The sequence below is a fragment of the Melanostigma gelatinosum genome, assembly GCF_949748355.1.
Source record: "Melanostigma gelatinosum genome assembly, chromosome: 3".
NCBI classification, from domain to species: Eukaryota; Metazoa; Chordata; class Actinopteri; order Perciformes; family Zoarcidae; genus Melanostigma; species Melanostigma gelatinosum.
The window spans coordinates 12,852,706-12,866,859 of record NC_136636.1 but is presented as its reverse complement, the minus strand read 5'-3'; the positions used below and the strand labels follow the sequence as shown (position 1 = coordinate 12,866,859).

General features: G+C 39.7%; 1 protein-coding gene across 6 annotated transcripts in view; it reads left to right on the top strand.

The window, feature by feature from the left end:
• The window catches only part of scn8ab (sodium channel, voltage gated, type VIII, alpha subunit b), a gene marked incomplete at its 5' end in the record, with an annotated part of 39,355 nt that extends 26,496 nt beyond the window's left edge, over window positions 1-12,859 (top strand). For 5 of the 6 annotated variants that reach the window (XM_079265418.1, XM_079265420.1, XM_079265416.1 and 2 more), the window contains 8 exons: window positions 161-334; window positions 4,438-4,560; window positions 6,209-6,493; window positions 6,581-6,634; window positions 6,724-6,861; window positions 7,305-7,409; window positions 7,507-7,777; window positions 8,528-12,859. In XM_079265418.1, the coding sequence (XP_079121544.1) occupies window positions 161-334; window positions 4,438-4,560; window positions 6,209-6,493; window positions 6,581-6,634; window positions 6,724-6,861; window positions 7,305-7,409; window positions 7,507-7,777; window positions 8,528-9,693 (2,316 nt within the window). In that variant the 3' untranslated portion in view covers window positions 9,694-12,859. The remainder of the gene's footprint in view (window positions 1-160; window positions 335-4,437; window positions 4,561-6,208; window positions 6,494-6,580; window positions 6,635-6,723; window positions 6,862-7,304; window positions 7,410-7,506; window positions 7,778-8,527) is intronic. The other variant, XM_079265421.1, reaches the window with a different exon arrangement.
• Window positions 12,860-14,154: the final 1,295 nt, after the last annotated feature.

Below are 14,154 nucleotides of genomic sequence, written 5' to 3'. Positions count from 1 at the left end.
ATACCGTTTTTATCACTTTAGTAGAAATCAAACATCAAACAAACACTGTGAAGTGTGGCTTACCACACACTTGACTCAATTGCAACATCAACATGTGTCATGTTGATGGTAAATGCTGCAAAAGCCATTGTCCGTGTGTTGACTCTGTGCTGTTCTTTAGGCCTTTGAAGACGTGTACATTGAGCAGAGGAAGACAATCAAGATCATTCTGGAGTATGCTGATCGGGTTTTCACCTATATCTTCATCCTGGAGATGTTGCTGAAATGGGTGGCCTACGGCTTTTTCAAGTACTTCACTAATGCCTGGTGTTGGTTAGACTTCTTCATTGTGGATGTAAGTACACTTGCAAACCATTTTGTTGTATACTAAACTAGTATTGCAGCAAAACAATTTAGATGTTGGTTCAACTTTAAATGACTGTTGAAAATGACATTGGTATTGAGTCAGCATGGTTTAGAAACATCAGTGCTCACAGAAAAAGTGAAAATATAATGTGATATTACTGGTAAACTGATAAGAGGGCTATATTTCCTCATAGCGTTCCAATTCAGTTTTCTAGCCTACCATTACCAGGGTGCCACTTGACATTTTGGACCCCATAAAAGCAGCACGACAGCAGCCTTGACACAGTAAATAAATATCGATATAGACCATGGTAGATTTCAGCGCTCCTGTCTAGCTCTGGACTGCTGAGTCATTCAGTGTTTTCCCAACTGACAGTTACTATTGAGCACATATGGTTAGTCATTTAAGTGTGATGAGTCTCCCCCTTGAATTTCTTTCTTTGTCTATATTTGAAAAAGAAAAATACACATTACATGTTATGCTTTAAGGCCACATGAAATGGGGTCCTTGATTCCTTAAATTACAGCCAGATTGGATTTGGCAAGCTAAGCAAATTGTAGAAAATCATGGTACGGTAACCAATCAAGTGTGATGCTCATTAAATACAGCTGCTGACATGAAGCTCACTTTACACGCAGCTTCTGTTCTGATTTGTGTCATTTGTAAAACTAAACTGTGTACAGTAGCAGTAGCAGGCACTGAACTGCGTTTGGATCGACAGCATGATTGATCTTTCCACAAGCAGCTAATTGTGGGAGGTGTTAGTGGTGCCTGTCAGCTTTGCCATGTTCTGTCTGGCTGTGCCCTTAATGTGATGCATTTTCTGTTGAAACAGGGAGTTTACGTGGGGAAGTGAAACAGCTCAAGTTAATTGTAAAAGCAAGCCAAGAGTTAACAATAGTAAGGCAGTGGGTGAGCACCAGGGCAGAATTGTATGTTCATACCTACCAGTGCACAATGAGGCCACCATGCAAAAAGGAAAGAGTAGTGAATAAGTGATGGTTGCTACCCTGCATCGTGCGTGACCTAAACAATGTCTAAATTGTTTCTTGACATACAATTTCCCTACAGTTTAGAAAACGAGTGAACAATCTCGAAAACAGCCTCTGACTTTTTTTCTTGTAATTCATATTCTTTCCTCATAATATTGAATTTAATCTGAGATTTTTTTCTTGCTGTACTAATCCTTGATAATATGATTTATGTTGTGCTGAGTCATCTATCTGTTGGTAAGTCGTCCATTATCCCTAGACCACCAATTTTCCATTGTTCTTCACTGTGAGGCGCCAGTCTGTCCGTGATTCAATATTAACATCCTTTGTCACATGATAAGGAGGCACTAATGTATGTTGTGCTTCCTGATGGTTTTCTGAACTTGTCTTTTGGTCTGTACCAATACCCACACTTGCGGTATTTAGGAGTTGCCAAGTGCCTACTTGTGTGATGTGTTTCCTGTGACTCCAACAGTGCCACAGTGCCGGTTAAGACCACAAGCGTGAGGGAGTTTATCAGAGCTCACCTGGACACACTTGATGACTTTGTGGCTTTTACTAATACATGGCTCCGTTAAGCTCAGACGCTTTGTGTTTTTATGTCATTTTCCACATGATGACCAAATAGGTATGGATCAACCATACAGTATTACGGTTACATTCAGATGACAGTGACACACCTCACAGGAGCTGAGAGGAGTGATGCAATTAATACATCAAATAAACCAAGTTATCTTAAAGCAAGTAGGTCTACTATTCATAAAAGAGACATTTTATTGTGAATGGTTTATGTCTGATAACATTTTTACATTTCTCAAAAATAATTGATCAAAGGATGGTAGTCTATTTAATATTTATTCTTACAATGTCAATTATTCAACATTATTTTATCAGTCTCAATCTGAAGAATAGATTGGCCATTCTAAGTGATACGCAGGGATAAATTCTGGAGTTTCTACCATAATTGTGCAGTATTTGGACATGAAAAATGTCCAGCATGTTACAAACTTCTATTTCTTTGTGTCTGCTAATTGTTGCCTGTCCTAAAACAATCTTAAAGGCACATTACCGCTAACAAGTGGGCTGGTATTGCGCAGTGAACCATGATGAACTGTGGGGTAAACGGGCCTTAAATGGAACCAGGAAAAGAGTGCATCAAGTGTGTGTTGCCGTTTTTCAAACATAGGACGCATGCTTGCCCACTACCTCGGGCTGAAAATGCTTGTTTATCCTGAGGGGGCACTGAAGAAATTACTTTGGGTCATTAAATTTAAAAAGGGTTCATCCCCTCGAGAACAAGCCTGTGTTCAGAAAATGAAATGAAAATCTAGCGGTTAGTAGGAGATTGTGTTGTTGACTTTGTGGGCCGATGGTGGCAGCACAACAGGAAACCTTTATCCTTTCGGGAGTGTGAAAGTGCTCAGTAAATTTATTAAACTACTGCCTGGTAGAGTTTTGTATTTATTCAGAGCAAGCAACAATTTTGGCTTGCGAGAAGCCATAGAGCAGGGGTTGTTAAAGCCTGATTTTTAAATAGTTTCTGAGGACCACCTTCACAAATATATGAGAAATAAAAGAAAAATATAACATTAGACAAAATCATTATATGTGTTATGCCATAGTCAGCTGTAATGACAAAATGTAATTATAATCCAAATTTCATGTATTCAATGCTAGCTAACACGTTTGTCTCTCACTGATGATGTGTTGTGACTGGCGTGGTGATATCCAAATGTAACTGTTCATTGAAATTATGCATTTCAATTCGATTTTTGTATTTATGTGAATTTTTGAGAACATTTAGGCATAATCTATCTTTGTAAATTACCAAAAAGTTGAATTTTTAATTTAGTCTAACTCAAAACCATCTGGATTCATCCTCAGGAGACCATGAATGTGGAGAATTATTATAAACCTTCACAGAAATCTGGACATTAGTTTTCCAAATACTAGGGATGTACCGATCCGACGTCTTCAGTCCCAAATAAGCTGTACAAATGTACTGAATTGTTATTTATCATAAGAAAATGACAAGCTTGGTTAAAAATAAGTAAAAAATAATAATAGGACATAAAGTAATTAACCTTCAACCTGTGTGAGATGGCTTCTCTCTTCTGAAATAGAAATGCAGACATCTTATTTCTCCCATTTATTGTAAGAAACCTTATATAGCTGAGGAGAGATTGAGGAGAGATGAGTCAGGTTCTCCAGGTTATGCGGTGGTATCCAGTTCTTGTCAAACCCCTTCCTCATTTCCCCAAGAGAAAACCTCAAAAATGCAGAAATCTCGATATATTCTACAGTTAATTGGCCCGTGTGTGCAGATATCTTATCCTGATTTTCCATCTCTACCCTAATATTGACCTGTCCTCTCTCTCACAGCAGGTGCCTATAACTGTGTCTCTCTTTAAGTTAAGAGAGACATTGTGCAGCTGTCGAGGGGGACGGAGGGGTCGGTGTTTGAGGGTTCAGGGTAAGGTTGGTGTGCTGTGTTGGGACTTGTACTTTCACAGGTTATCCTTTCTCTTCTAACCCTGAAAGTTGTCCTCAACCTTCTGCGTTTTCTCTTCCCCTCTTTCAGTAAGATGCTCTCTGGTGTGGAAACTGTACTGTTTTGTACTGTGGCCTGTGTGCATATGATTGTGTCACATTGATTTAGTGTTTGTGAATACATCTCTCCTCTAATTTTTCCCTTTGTTTGACTCTTTATCTTCTCTCCCTCTCACTGTGTCAACCACAAGTTTCTTTCCAGGTGTGCTTACTGTGCTGTTAAGCTGGTTATCAAGCTAGACTGGCTTGCCAAACTAAACCAAACACAAACATAAGCAAACAAACACATTAATAAGAAAAATGAAAGCTTGGGTCATGTGCACTTTATTGACCTTTGTCTATTGTAGTAACCCCTGTTTACCCTTCTGTAGATACATATATTTACACATATAAAACTTATATATGTACTTATATATATCTCTATATAACCATTGAGCGTCTTTACAGTATATATCAGGCCCAACTTTCTCTCTTTATCCCCTCTAACTATGTGGGTCCTCTCTTCCCTTCCCTTTGTCTCCCCCTCTCCTTCTGTCCCTATCTGTGTAGGTGTCTATAGTCAGCCTTATCGCTAATGCGTTGGGCTACTCCGATCTAGGCCCGATTAAATCACTCAGGACACTGAGGGCCTTGAGACCCCTCAGGGCCCTGTCACGTTTTGAAGGGATGAGGGTAAGACCTAAGATACCAGACAGCTGGTCCTTCTGCATGCCCATTAAATAAAAGCATCAACGCATGCTTGAGATGGCAAAACAGAATTTCTTTTAAATGTTGCTGAAGGGAAATTTTTTAGGTAAAAGCTTTTATTAATTAGAAGCTTTTTGCATGGATGCAGATCACCTCAGATGGTCATAATACATCTGATTTGATTTATCATATTTCATTTCATATTGTATGAATTTAGTACAATGTTATGGCAATTTGCAGTGATTTATCCATTGAAAATATTAATATAACACCTTAAAAATCTTATGATACACGAGACCATTACAGGGATTATGTCCTGTAATGATAATTACTCAGCACTGAAGTGTTCAGTACCAGCTGAGAGAACAACTAGAGGTTGGTATGAACCATCACGCAAAACCCAGTCGCTGGACATTGTTAATGAAGACTGACGTTATCCAATCTGAGCAAGCTTGTGAGCCACAGAGCCCAGTTGTCATGTGATAGACAAACAAAGTGATATATAAGTCTGTGCATAGGGTACATTTAACTGCTTTTTTTATTTCATAGCTTTTACAGTATGCACACATTTCATTAATCCTTGACCACTTGTAAAGTTTCTCGGTCAACTATTTTGATACCATGCAACCCCTAGAGGATCTCTGTACTGAGCTGAGAAAGATGTACATTCTTTCTACTATGATAGTCAGGTGATCATTATTTGTGATTGGTTGGATCAGCCTCTGGTTGTTGCTGGGCAGAAAAACAAATATTTTTAGTTCCCAAGCTCAGCTCCCTCTGACTGTTGCTCTGCCTCAAGTGTCCTGTTATTTGATCTTTGCACAGTTTGGCTTTGGCATTGTCACACTGGAAGATCAACAAACTTCTGGTTGCATACCTCCCCCCCCCCCCCCTCGCCATCCTTGCTCACCACTTCTCAGTGAATGTCATGATTTTCATTATCATCATTTTGCAATAGCTATGTTGACTGATCATATTAATGCTTTGTCCTTATTAGTAGGCAGAAATCTGAAATTGAAAACATTTTTAAATGTGATGTTTGCTGATATAGATATGGTTTATTTGGCTTTTTGTTACCATTGCACCTCTGTGTTTGGAAATGCACATTCAAGTGGTGTCCTCCTTAAGCCAATAGCTTTATCTCCTCCATCACACACTGCATCAGTGCAGAATAGTTTATAAAAGTCACAATCATTTATTCATTATTAGTTATAACTGAATGCTAGGAGGCACAAGTAAGTCTCGCACATGCACTCTGCATGAGTACACTGGACAGTTACCAGTTTTATTTTTCAGTTTTATTTTGCATAAAGATATTTTTGTAATCGATTCTATTCATATTTTGCTCAAAACTGATGAGCAAACAATGTTTAAAGAATGACTTATTAGTCACTATTTGACACATTTTGTTTTCACTCCAACTTGCTAAATAAATGCATCAAAGCATGACTATTTTATTGTGACGAGCTTCATCTTGTGCCAAGACAAATTAACACACCTACAGCCTCTAGTGGAGGGAAAGAATGTGCATTTCTATGTATGTGACTGTTGATATTCTTATGTGTGAACAGCTCAGCCGTTGTTGTGTGATTGCCAAGTTACAGCGGCTCTGTTGTCTTGCTGTTCTCTTCAGGTTGTGGTGAACGCCTTGGTGGGTGCAATTCCCTCCATCATGAATGTGCTGCTGGTGTGTCTCATCTTCTGGCTAATCTTCAGCATCATGGGCGTCAATCTGTTTGCTGGAAAGTATTACTTCTGTTACAATGACACATCTGAGGAGAACTTCCTCGGTTCTGATGTCAACAACAAATCAGAGTGTTTAGCACTCATTTATGCAAACGCTTCTGAAGTCAGATGGAAAAACGTCAAGATCAATTTTGACAATGTGGGTGCGGGATACCTGGCACTCCTGCAAGTGGTGAGAAACTTTTCTGTCACTTCACATTCGTTTCTCTCTGCTGAGTGTTTAACCTGTTTTCTCACACAATGTCTGCCCACCAAACAGGCAACATTTAAAGGCTGGATGGACATTATGTACGCAGCAATAGATTCTAGAAAGGTACGCTTTTTGAGTTTTAAAGTCAGACTTTCATATCAACATGTCGTAGTGCAGTTTTGTAAAGAGAAAAATATTTTGCCGCTTTACAGGTGGGGGACCAGCCTATCTATGAGGACAACTTGTACATGTACATCTACTTTGTCATCTTCATCATCTTCGGCTCGTTCTTCACCTTAAACCTCTTCATTGGTGTCATCATTGACAACTTCAACCAACAAAAGAAAAAGATAAGATTTCCTCACTTTCACTTCATGAGAACAAGCTACTTTGTAGATTATTTGAAAGGAATAGTTTAGGAAAATATACTTATTCACTTTTTAGATGTCAGATGAGAAGATCAATACCATTTTCATTTATGTCAATTAAATAGGAAGCTCTGCCCGGTAGTTTAGCATAAAGACTGGAAACAAGGGAACCACAGAGCCAGGTTAGCTACTTCACTGTTTCCAGTCGAAGCTCGGCAACCTGGCCCCTGGTAGTAGCTTCACATTTACTGTTCGAGAGTGGTGAATGGTAGCAATAAAGTGTGTAAGCATATTTCCCCAAAATGTTTTTGTATTGCTGTTCTCAAAATACAGTCACATGAAACGTTGAACTGTGTCTGGATTAGTACTTGAATGAGAGGTCTAAATACTTGCAAATTGTAACCAAATTGTTTTTGTCCCTTCACTTTGGAGGTCAAGACATCTTCATGACGGAAGAGCAGAAGAAATACTACAATGCCATGAAGAAGCTGGGGTCAAAGAAGCCACAAAAACCAATACCCAGGCCTCAGGTAAATAGTGTTTTGCAAGGTTTTTATTTGTCAATTTCAAAGGATTAAGAAAATGACTCCAAATATCCCTCCTTCTGTTCCCTCCTTTTCTCCTCAGAACATGTTCCAGGGTATGGTGTTTGACTTTGTGACGCAGCAGGTGTTCGACATCTCCATCATGATCCTCATCTGCCTCAACATGGTCACCATGATGGTGGAGACAGATGATCAGACAGAGGACACGGAGGTTGTGCTTTACTGGGTCAACTTCATCTTCATTGTGGTCTTCACTTGCGAGTTTGTATTGAAGCTCTTTGCACTGCGTCACTACTACTTCACCAACGGCTGGAACATCTTCGACGTGGTTGTGGTCATCCTTTCAATTGTGGGCAAGTATTTCAAAAGGGTTATTTATGAACAGCAAAAGAAGTGTGAGGCTGCTTAGTTGGAATTAGCTCACATCATGCCCATATTAATAGGCTTCATGAGTAAAGTACACACAGATGGTTTCAAGGGTCACTTCCCCAAAAATGGAAGACATTTTGTCACTTTCCTCGAGTGGTATGAAGCCGTGCAGTTCATTTGAGTTCTGAAATATCTATCTCTCAGTTTCCGCTGATACCCCTTTAACGATCTACGGAGCTCAAAAACAGACAAAACAAAAAAGTTATCACATGAATGTCTTCACAATGAATAAAGTTCATAGGTTCAGTTTAAGGGAAATGTTTAAAGCTTTGCATTGTTAAACAGACAATATTATTTTGTGGATGTATTCAGTTATATTTGTATATCAACTTCTTTCTGCTTTTTGACAGATGTTGGGCTCCATGAACAGCAATGTGTTTATCCAGAAACAATGTTCTCCATGACTCTGGATTATAGACAAACTTAACTGTGAAGAGTTTTGATTGAAACTTTCAAACAAAATAACTATCCCCTATATTAACAGTTTATAGTGTGTTCTTTGGTTCTCCTGTTTTGTTTCACAATTTGCAGAAAAACTATGAATGTGCTGCTCTTGTTTGTAGGCATAGTAGTGCAATGTGTATAAAGTAAAGCAGTCAGTGATTCAGTAATAAAATCACGTATATTTTAACCAAATGTATGCTGTTTCTCTTTTTGCTCCCTTTCAACTTCAGGGATGTTTCTGGCTGACATCATTGAGAAGTACTTTGTGTCACCAACACTCTTCAGGGTGATTCGTCTGGCTCGTATTGGCAGAATCCTGCGTCTCATCAAGGGAGCCAAAGGAATAAGAACTCTACTGTTTGCCCTGATGATGTCACTTCCTGCCTTGTTCAACATTGGCCTCCTACTTTTCCTGGTTATGTTCATTTTCTCCATCTTTGGCATGTCCAACTTTGGCTATGTGAGACACGGGGCTGGAATTGATGACATGTACAACTTTGAAACCTTCGGCAACAGTATGATAATCCTGTTTATGATCACGACGTCAGCTGGCTGGGACGGCCTGCTGCTGCCCATTCTTAACTACGAACCTGACTGCGACTCCAAACTGGAGAATTCCGGCACACCCGCCACAGGAAACTGTGGGAACCCTTCTGTGGGAATCTTCTTCTTTGTTATGTACATCATCATTTCATTCCTTATTGTGGTCAACATGTACATCGCCATCATCCTGGAGAACTTCAGCGTGGCCACAGAGGAGAGTGCCGACCCGCTCAGTGAGGACGACTTTGAGACCTTTTATGAGATTTGGGAGAAGTTTGACCCTGATGCGTGCCAGTTCATCACCTATTCTAAGCTTTCTGACTTTGCTGATGCACTTGAGCACCCACTCCGAATCCCCAAGCCCAACACCGTTGAACTGATCGCCATGGACATGCCTATGGTGAGCGGCGACCGCATCCACTGCCTGGACATCCTGTTTGCCTTCACTAAGCGTGTGCTGGGTGACAGTGGCGAGTTGGACATGTTGAGGCAGCAAATGGAGGAGCGTTTTGTGGCTGCCAATCCCTCCAAGGTCTCTTATGAGCCAATCACGACCACTCTGAGGCGCAAGCAGGAAGATGTGTCATCCAGAATCATTCAAAGGTCCTACCGTTCTTACCTGGCTCGGCGGGGTTTTGTCTGTAAGCGCAAACCAGTCCATAAGAAAGCGGAGAATGACGGGAACAATCAGGAACAAGAAAAGAAGGAGGGCACTCCCTCAACTGCCTCCCTGCCCTCTTATGACAGTGTAACCAAACCTGACAAGGAGAAAGAGGATGACAACAATGAGGGCAAGGGAGGGAGGAAAGAGAAAGGAAGAAACCAAAAAGACATCAAGGAATCTAAATGTTAGAGAGTTGGAATAATAATCACAGTAATAACGACAAAATTATAATAATGTAACTTCAAGCAAAGCGAGAGGAAACTCACCCACACAGATGTACAGATTATTTCATTTGCAAGTCAGAAAAAAATAATACTCAATAATTTTGTTTACAGACTTCATTCTTATATTGATGCAGAGGGAAGCAGCTTGGTATGTTACAGCTTGAAGACTCTTGAACTTCAATCAAACCAAACATAATCAGCATACTGTGTGACACTGTTGTATCTAGACTACTGATCTTGACAAAAGGGAATGAAAAACAGACAAGGAAATGTCTTCGTCTGCCGAAAGGAAGATTGCTCACTTTACCACTGGTCTACAGATAAGACAAGCAACTCTACATCAAGAGGTACAGTGAAAATACACTCCAGGAATTCAGCGCCTGGACGCGAGTAATGGATTCCTATGGAAGACAGTGTTGTGAAGGAAAAACAAGGATGCTGCTTGTTGCTGAAGAATTGTCCGCTTAAAGCGGCCAATGAGTGCTTCTGTGTCATTTAGTACTGAAATGTATAGAGGAGCAGAATGACACACTCACTCTGTAAGAGCAAACAGAAGGATGACTGGTGAGTGAAAGACACAAATGACAGAGAGCGTTGGAAGTACTTTTCCGTTTTATTAAAGCTAGAAATTGTTCATTTGAGCAGCAAAAATGCAAACAGACAAAAAAAGAACAATATTCAACATTTTGCCCATGTCACTTAACTCTTCTACTCATTTTATCTCTGTTATACCCACATCAAAATGCTTTTTTTACATGGGCTTTCACACCAATTGGTTAAGGGTCTGTTCATTATGGGGTCAACTCGGGCCAAGGGCTTACATTTACTCAGAAAGATTTCCAAACAAATACATAAATAATTGTGCTTGTTCAATGCATAGAAATGACTTGCATGATGGCATGTTTTGATCAGAAATCTTGCATGAATTATCATAGTCCACAGGACACTAATACTCAGACCACAACAGTGGCTCGACTGTAAGATTGAGAAAATTTGAAAGCTCAGAGTTCAGAGTAATTTGTTTAACAAAGATAAGGGATATTGGGGTTGATAAATCTAAAGTGGATCAGAATTTCTGTCTCATTACTCAACACATTTCAAATGTTTAAATTGCAGCCTCTGTAGACAGAAGAATGGAATATGCTGGTCAATAATGTCACCGGAGTGGATCAGTGGGTGAAATCCAAACAAGTTATTTGCTGTTCTGGGGATTCTGAGTGTGTAAGATGCGGAAACGGATGTCTGTGTGTTTCATGGGACCGAAATGTTTGTTAATTTTGGACTGAAATGTTTTCAAGGCCGCAACACTTTGGAACTACACTGCTTATATTTATAATTTGAATGCACCTATGTAATGTTTCATACCATCTGCCTTTGGTTTTGTGTGAGCGGGCATTTTGGAAGACTGTCGGTTATAAGTGGTTTGTGGGGATTTCACAGGTATGGCAAACTCCTATCTCTGATGTTTCTCTATCGGTGGTTCGACCTTTCTGGAAGGGCTGAGAAGATTCTTCATCATTATATCATTTGATGTCATGTAGCTTATTTACATGTGTGTGGTTTTTGTTTTCATTCTCTGACGTCTTTACTTTACACACTTTTACAAGCCACATCCAAGATGAAGTTGAGGGACACGGTCTTGCTTTTGGGACATATTTGGCGGGCGTTAGTCGTATCCTATTTTAATGAGAAACAGAAAACAAGGAATGGGTAATGAGAACATGGTGTGTGGAGAAGCCAAAGAGATCTGCCTTGTTATCCCTTGTTGCCCTTTGTCCACGGAGTGGGATTGGGTGAAGTATGCCCGGCCCATTCAGTTTTTTCACTGTCATTATTAGACAGAGAGACCCTAGAAATGTATGCAATGCTTGAAAAATTCATCCCTTTTTCTCAGGAGATATTATAGATGTACTATTATGAGCTCTGCAACAAAATGCAAGTGAATGTGATGGGAGTATTTATGGAATCATGTTTTACTCTTTTTTGTGTTTAATGCCATGTTGAAGGACAATGATCTCGGCCGGCTGCCTCAACTCGGCAGCCGCCTGGTCAGGGGCCAGTTGGGCGCTTCCTGCTTATGACGCTTAGGATTATAGGGCTAGAAGCATCTCAGTGGAAAAGCAACATTTCGCTCGCTTGTAACGGCAGCGGTTATATTGATAGCGGATAACATTTGTGGATAAGTCATTATGGACTGTAGTCTGGTCTCAATTAATTTCGATAAAATTAGAATGTTCACCCCCCCCGATAGCAATCACAGATATAGGAAACACTGTGAGGAGATGTCATGAGAGTGAATTGGGATATGTTGGTTTGAGCAGCACACTTAATTCTTTCCGAAGCAGAAGTGGCATGCTCAGAGGAAAGGCCCCAGATTTCGGTATTGGACAACAAGTGCTCTGAGCCTCTCGTTTGCCATTTTTTCGTCATATTGCTCTAATGCATAACAAATACCAAATAACCAACAGAGCACTGGATGCATTCTAATGGTACTGTGAGCCTAAGCACCACACCACAGCTTTTGCACTTCCTGTTGTGCAGTGATGTCACTTCCTGTTTATGAATAACTCCCTCGTCCGTTCTCAAGTTCTATGGTCCAGTTGCTGCATGAGATCTCCAAAATCAGTGTGGGTGTTACCTTGAACCAAATAAAACTCTGAATGATAAGCATAAAAGCAACTGCCGTCCATTTTCTCCGAGATCATCGTGGATGTACAGATGCGTATTACAGAAAGAAACCTAAAAAATAGACACACATACATCCATTCGGGGAAAACAATAAATAAATAATAACAGTTCAGGCTATGTTCTATATGGCACAAACTGCAAAAGCGAAGGACGGACTTTCTAAGAAACTATAAATAATGTAATATATTATTTTATTTTAACGGCATGTGTAGTTTTTTGTAAATACAGGATTACTTAAAAAACTACAGCTATTAATCTAACACTAAATATTAATAACCGTGAATAGAATGGCTTCCAGCTGACAGCCCTTGTCACTTGTTAGGCTGTGACACATTTGTTCGATGGAGTCGATTTTTTTGTTGTTGTCACTTTTCACAAAAAAGAGGGGAGTAAGCTAAAAGAATCTATATTAAAAAGCAGAATTGTATTTAAAACTCTATAAATCAATACACACAGAGCTATATTACATATATATATATATATATATATATATATATATATATATATATATATATATATATATATATATATATATATATATCGTATATCGTATATATACTCTCCTGTCCACTCCTTGCATTGAGGTGATACCAGAACCACAGAGTGTAACTGATCATGCTTCTTTCTTTGTGTGGTATGTTCAGAGAAGAACCAAATCTCTGGTCTGCCCAGGACTTCTGCATACTGGGTAGCAGCGTACAAGGCATGGTGTTGTACTGGCTGCTTGCTGAGAATTGTGGAGCCTGCCTTGGTGAGAGGATTGCACAACCAGCATACCCTTTTGTACAAGTGTGAAGATATCTTGCCCCTAGTTTCCAATATTGTACATACATGGATAATACAGACACGGACAGACTCACACACACACACCTACACACACTCACGCACACTCATAGCTTTTGACAGGCAACCTGGTTAACCAGTGTGTCCCAGTATGAGCCACAGCTCATTTTGTGTTTCAGCTCTAACCCTCTTCCATGTTTCCCCTTAGCACACTGCTGCAGTTTGGAGTTGATTTTTAATTTTGCTGTCACTTTCAATACGATATATCAAATGATTTAAGGGTTAGATGTCTTAACTGTCTGTGTGTTTGTTTATGGTGCAATCTCTTAACGGCACGTGCCTTTTTAGCTTCCTATTTAGTCTGTCAATAAAATCAGCAATGAGGATCTCAAAACCACATGGGAGTGAATCAAAACGGAGCACGATAGAAGCGATGTATTGAGTTCAAAATTAACTTGTAAACTGAAAACTCACCACCTAGATTAGACTGTCTGGACTAACATCTTGTAGAGTCATGTAGTACAAGTGCTCTCTCTCTGTGTGTTCTGTTTACCGGCTCTTGGGCTACTAGTAAAGGGAACAGCTTGCCTTCTGTTTTTCATTCTGTTCATTTTCAAAATGTTGATTTACCGATCGGTATATGAGGCCATTCTTTTGTAGCATGACTGAGATACATTTCTTTTCTTTCCTGAAAATAGGCTAACTGAAAAAAATAATCTTTTGACTGTCATTATCTCTTGCCACTAATACAGTCAGCGAGAGGACGTGTGTTGCACAACCACATGGGATGATTAATGAGAATCCGTGAAAGAATATCTTCATTTGAGCACGAATCTATTTCCAAACAATAAAGCAGCCTTCCAGTTACACCTCTGGCTGGTGTCGTTTTTGGTTAATAAATATGATCTGTCACTTTATCGTGCAGAATATGTTCCACCATGTCTTGCAATGGATG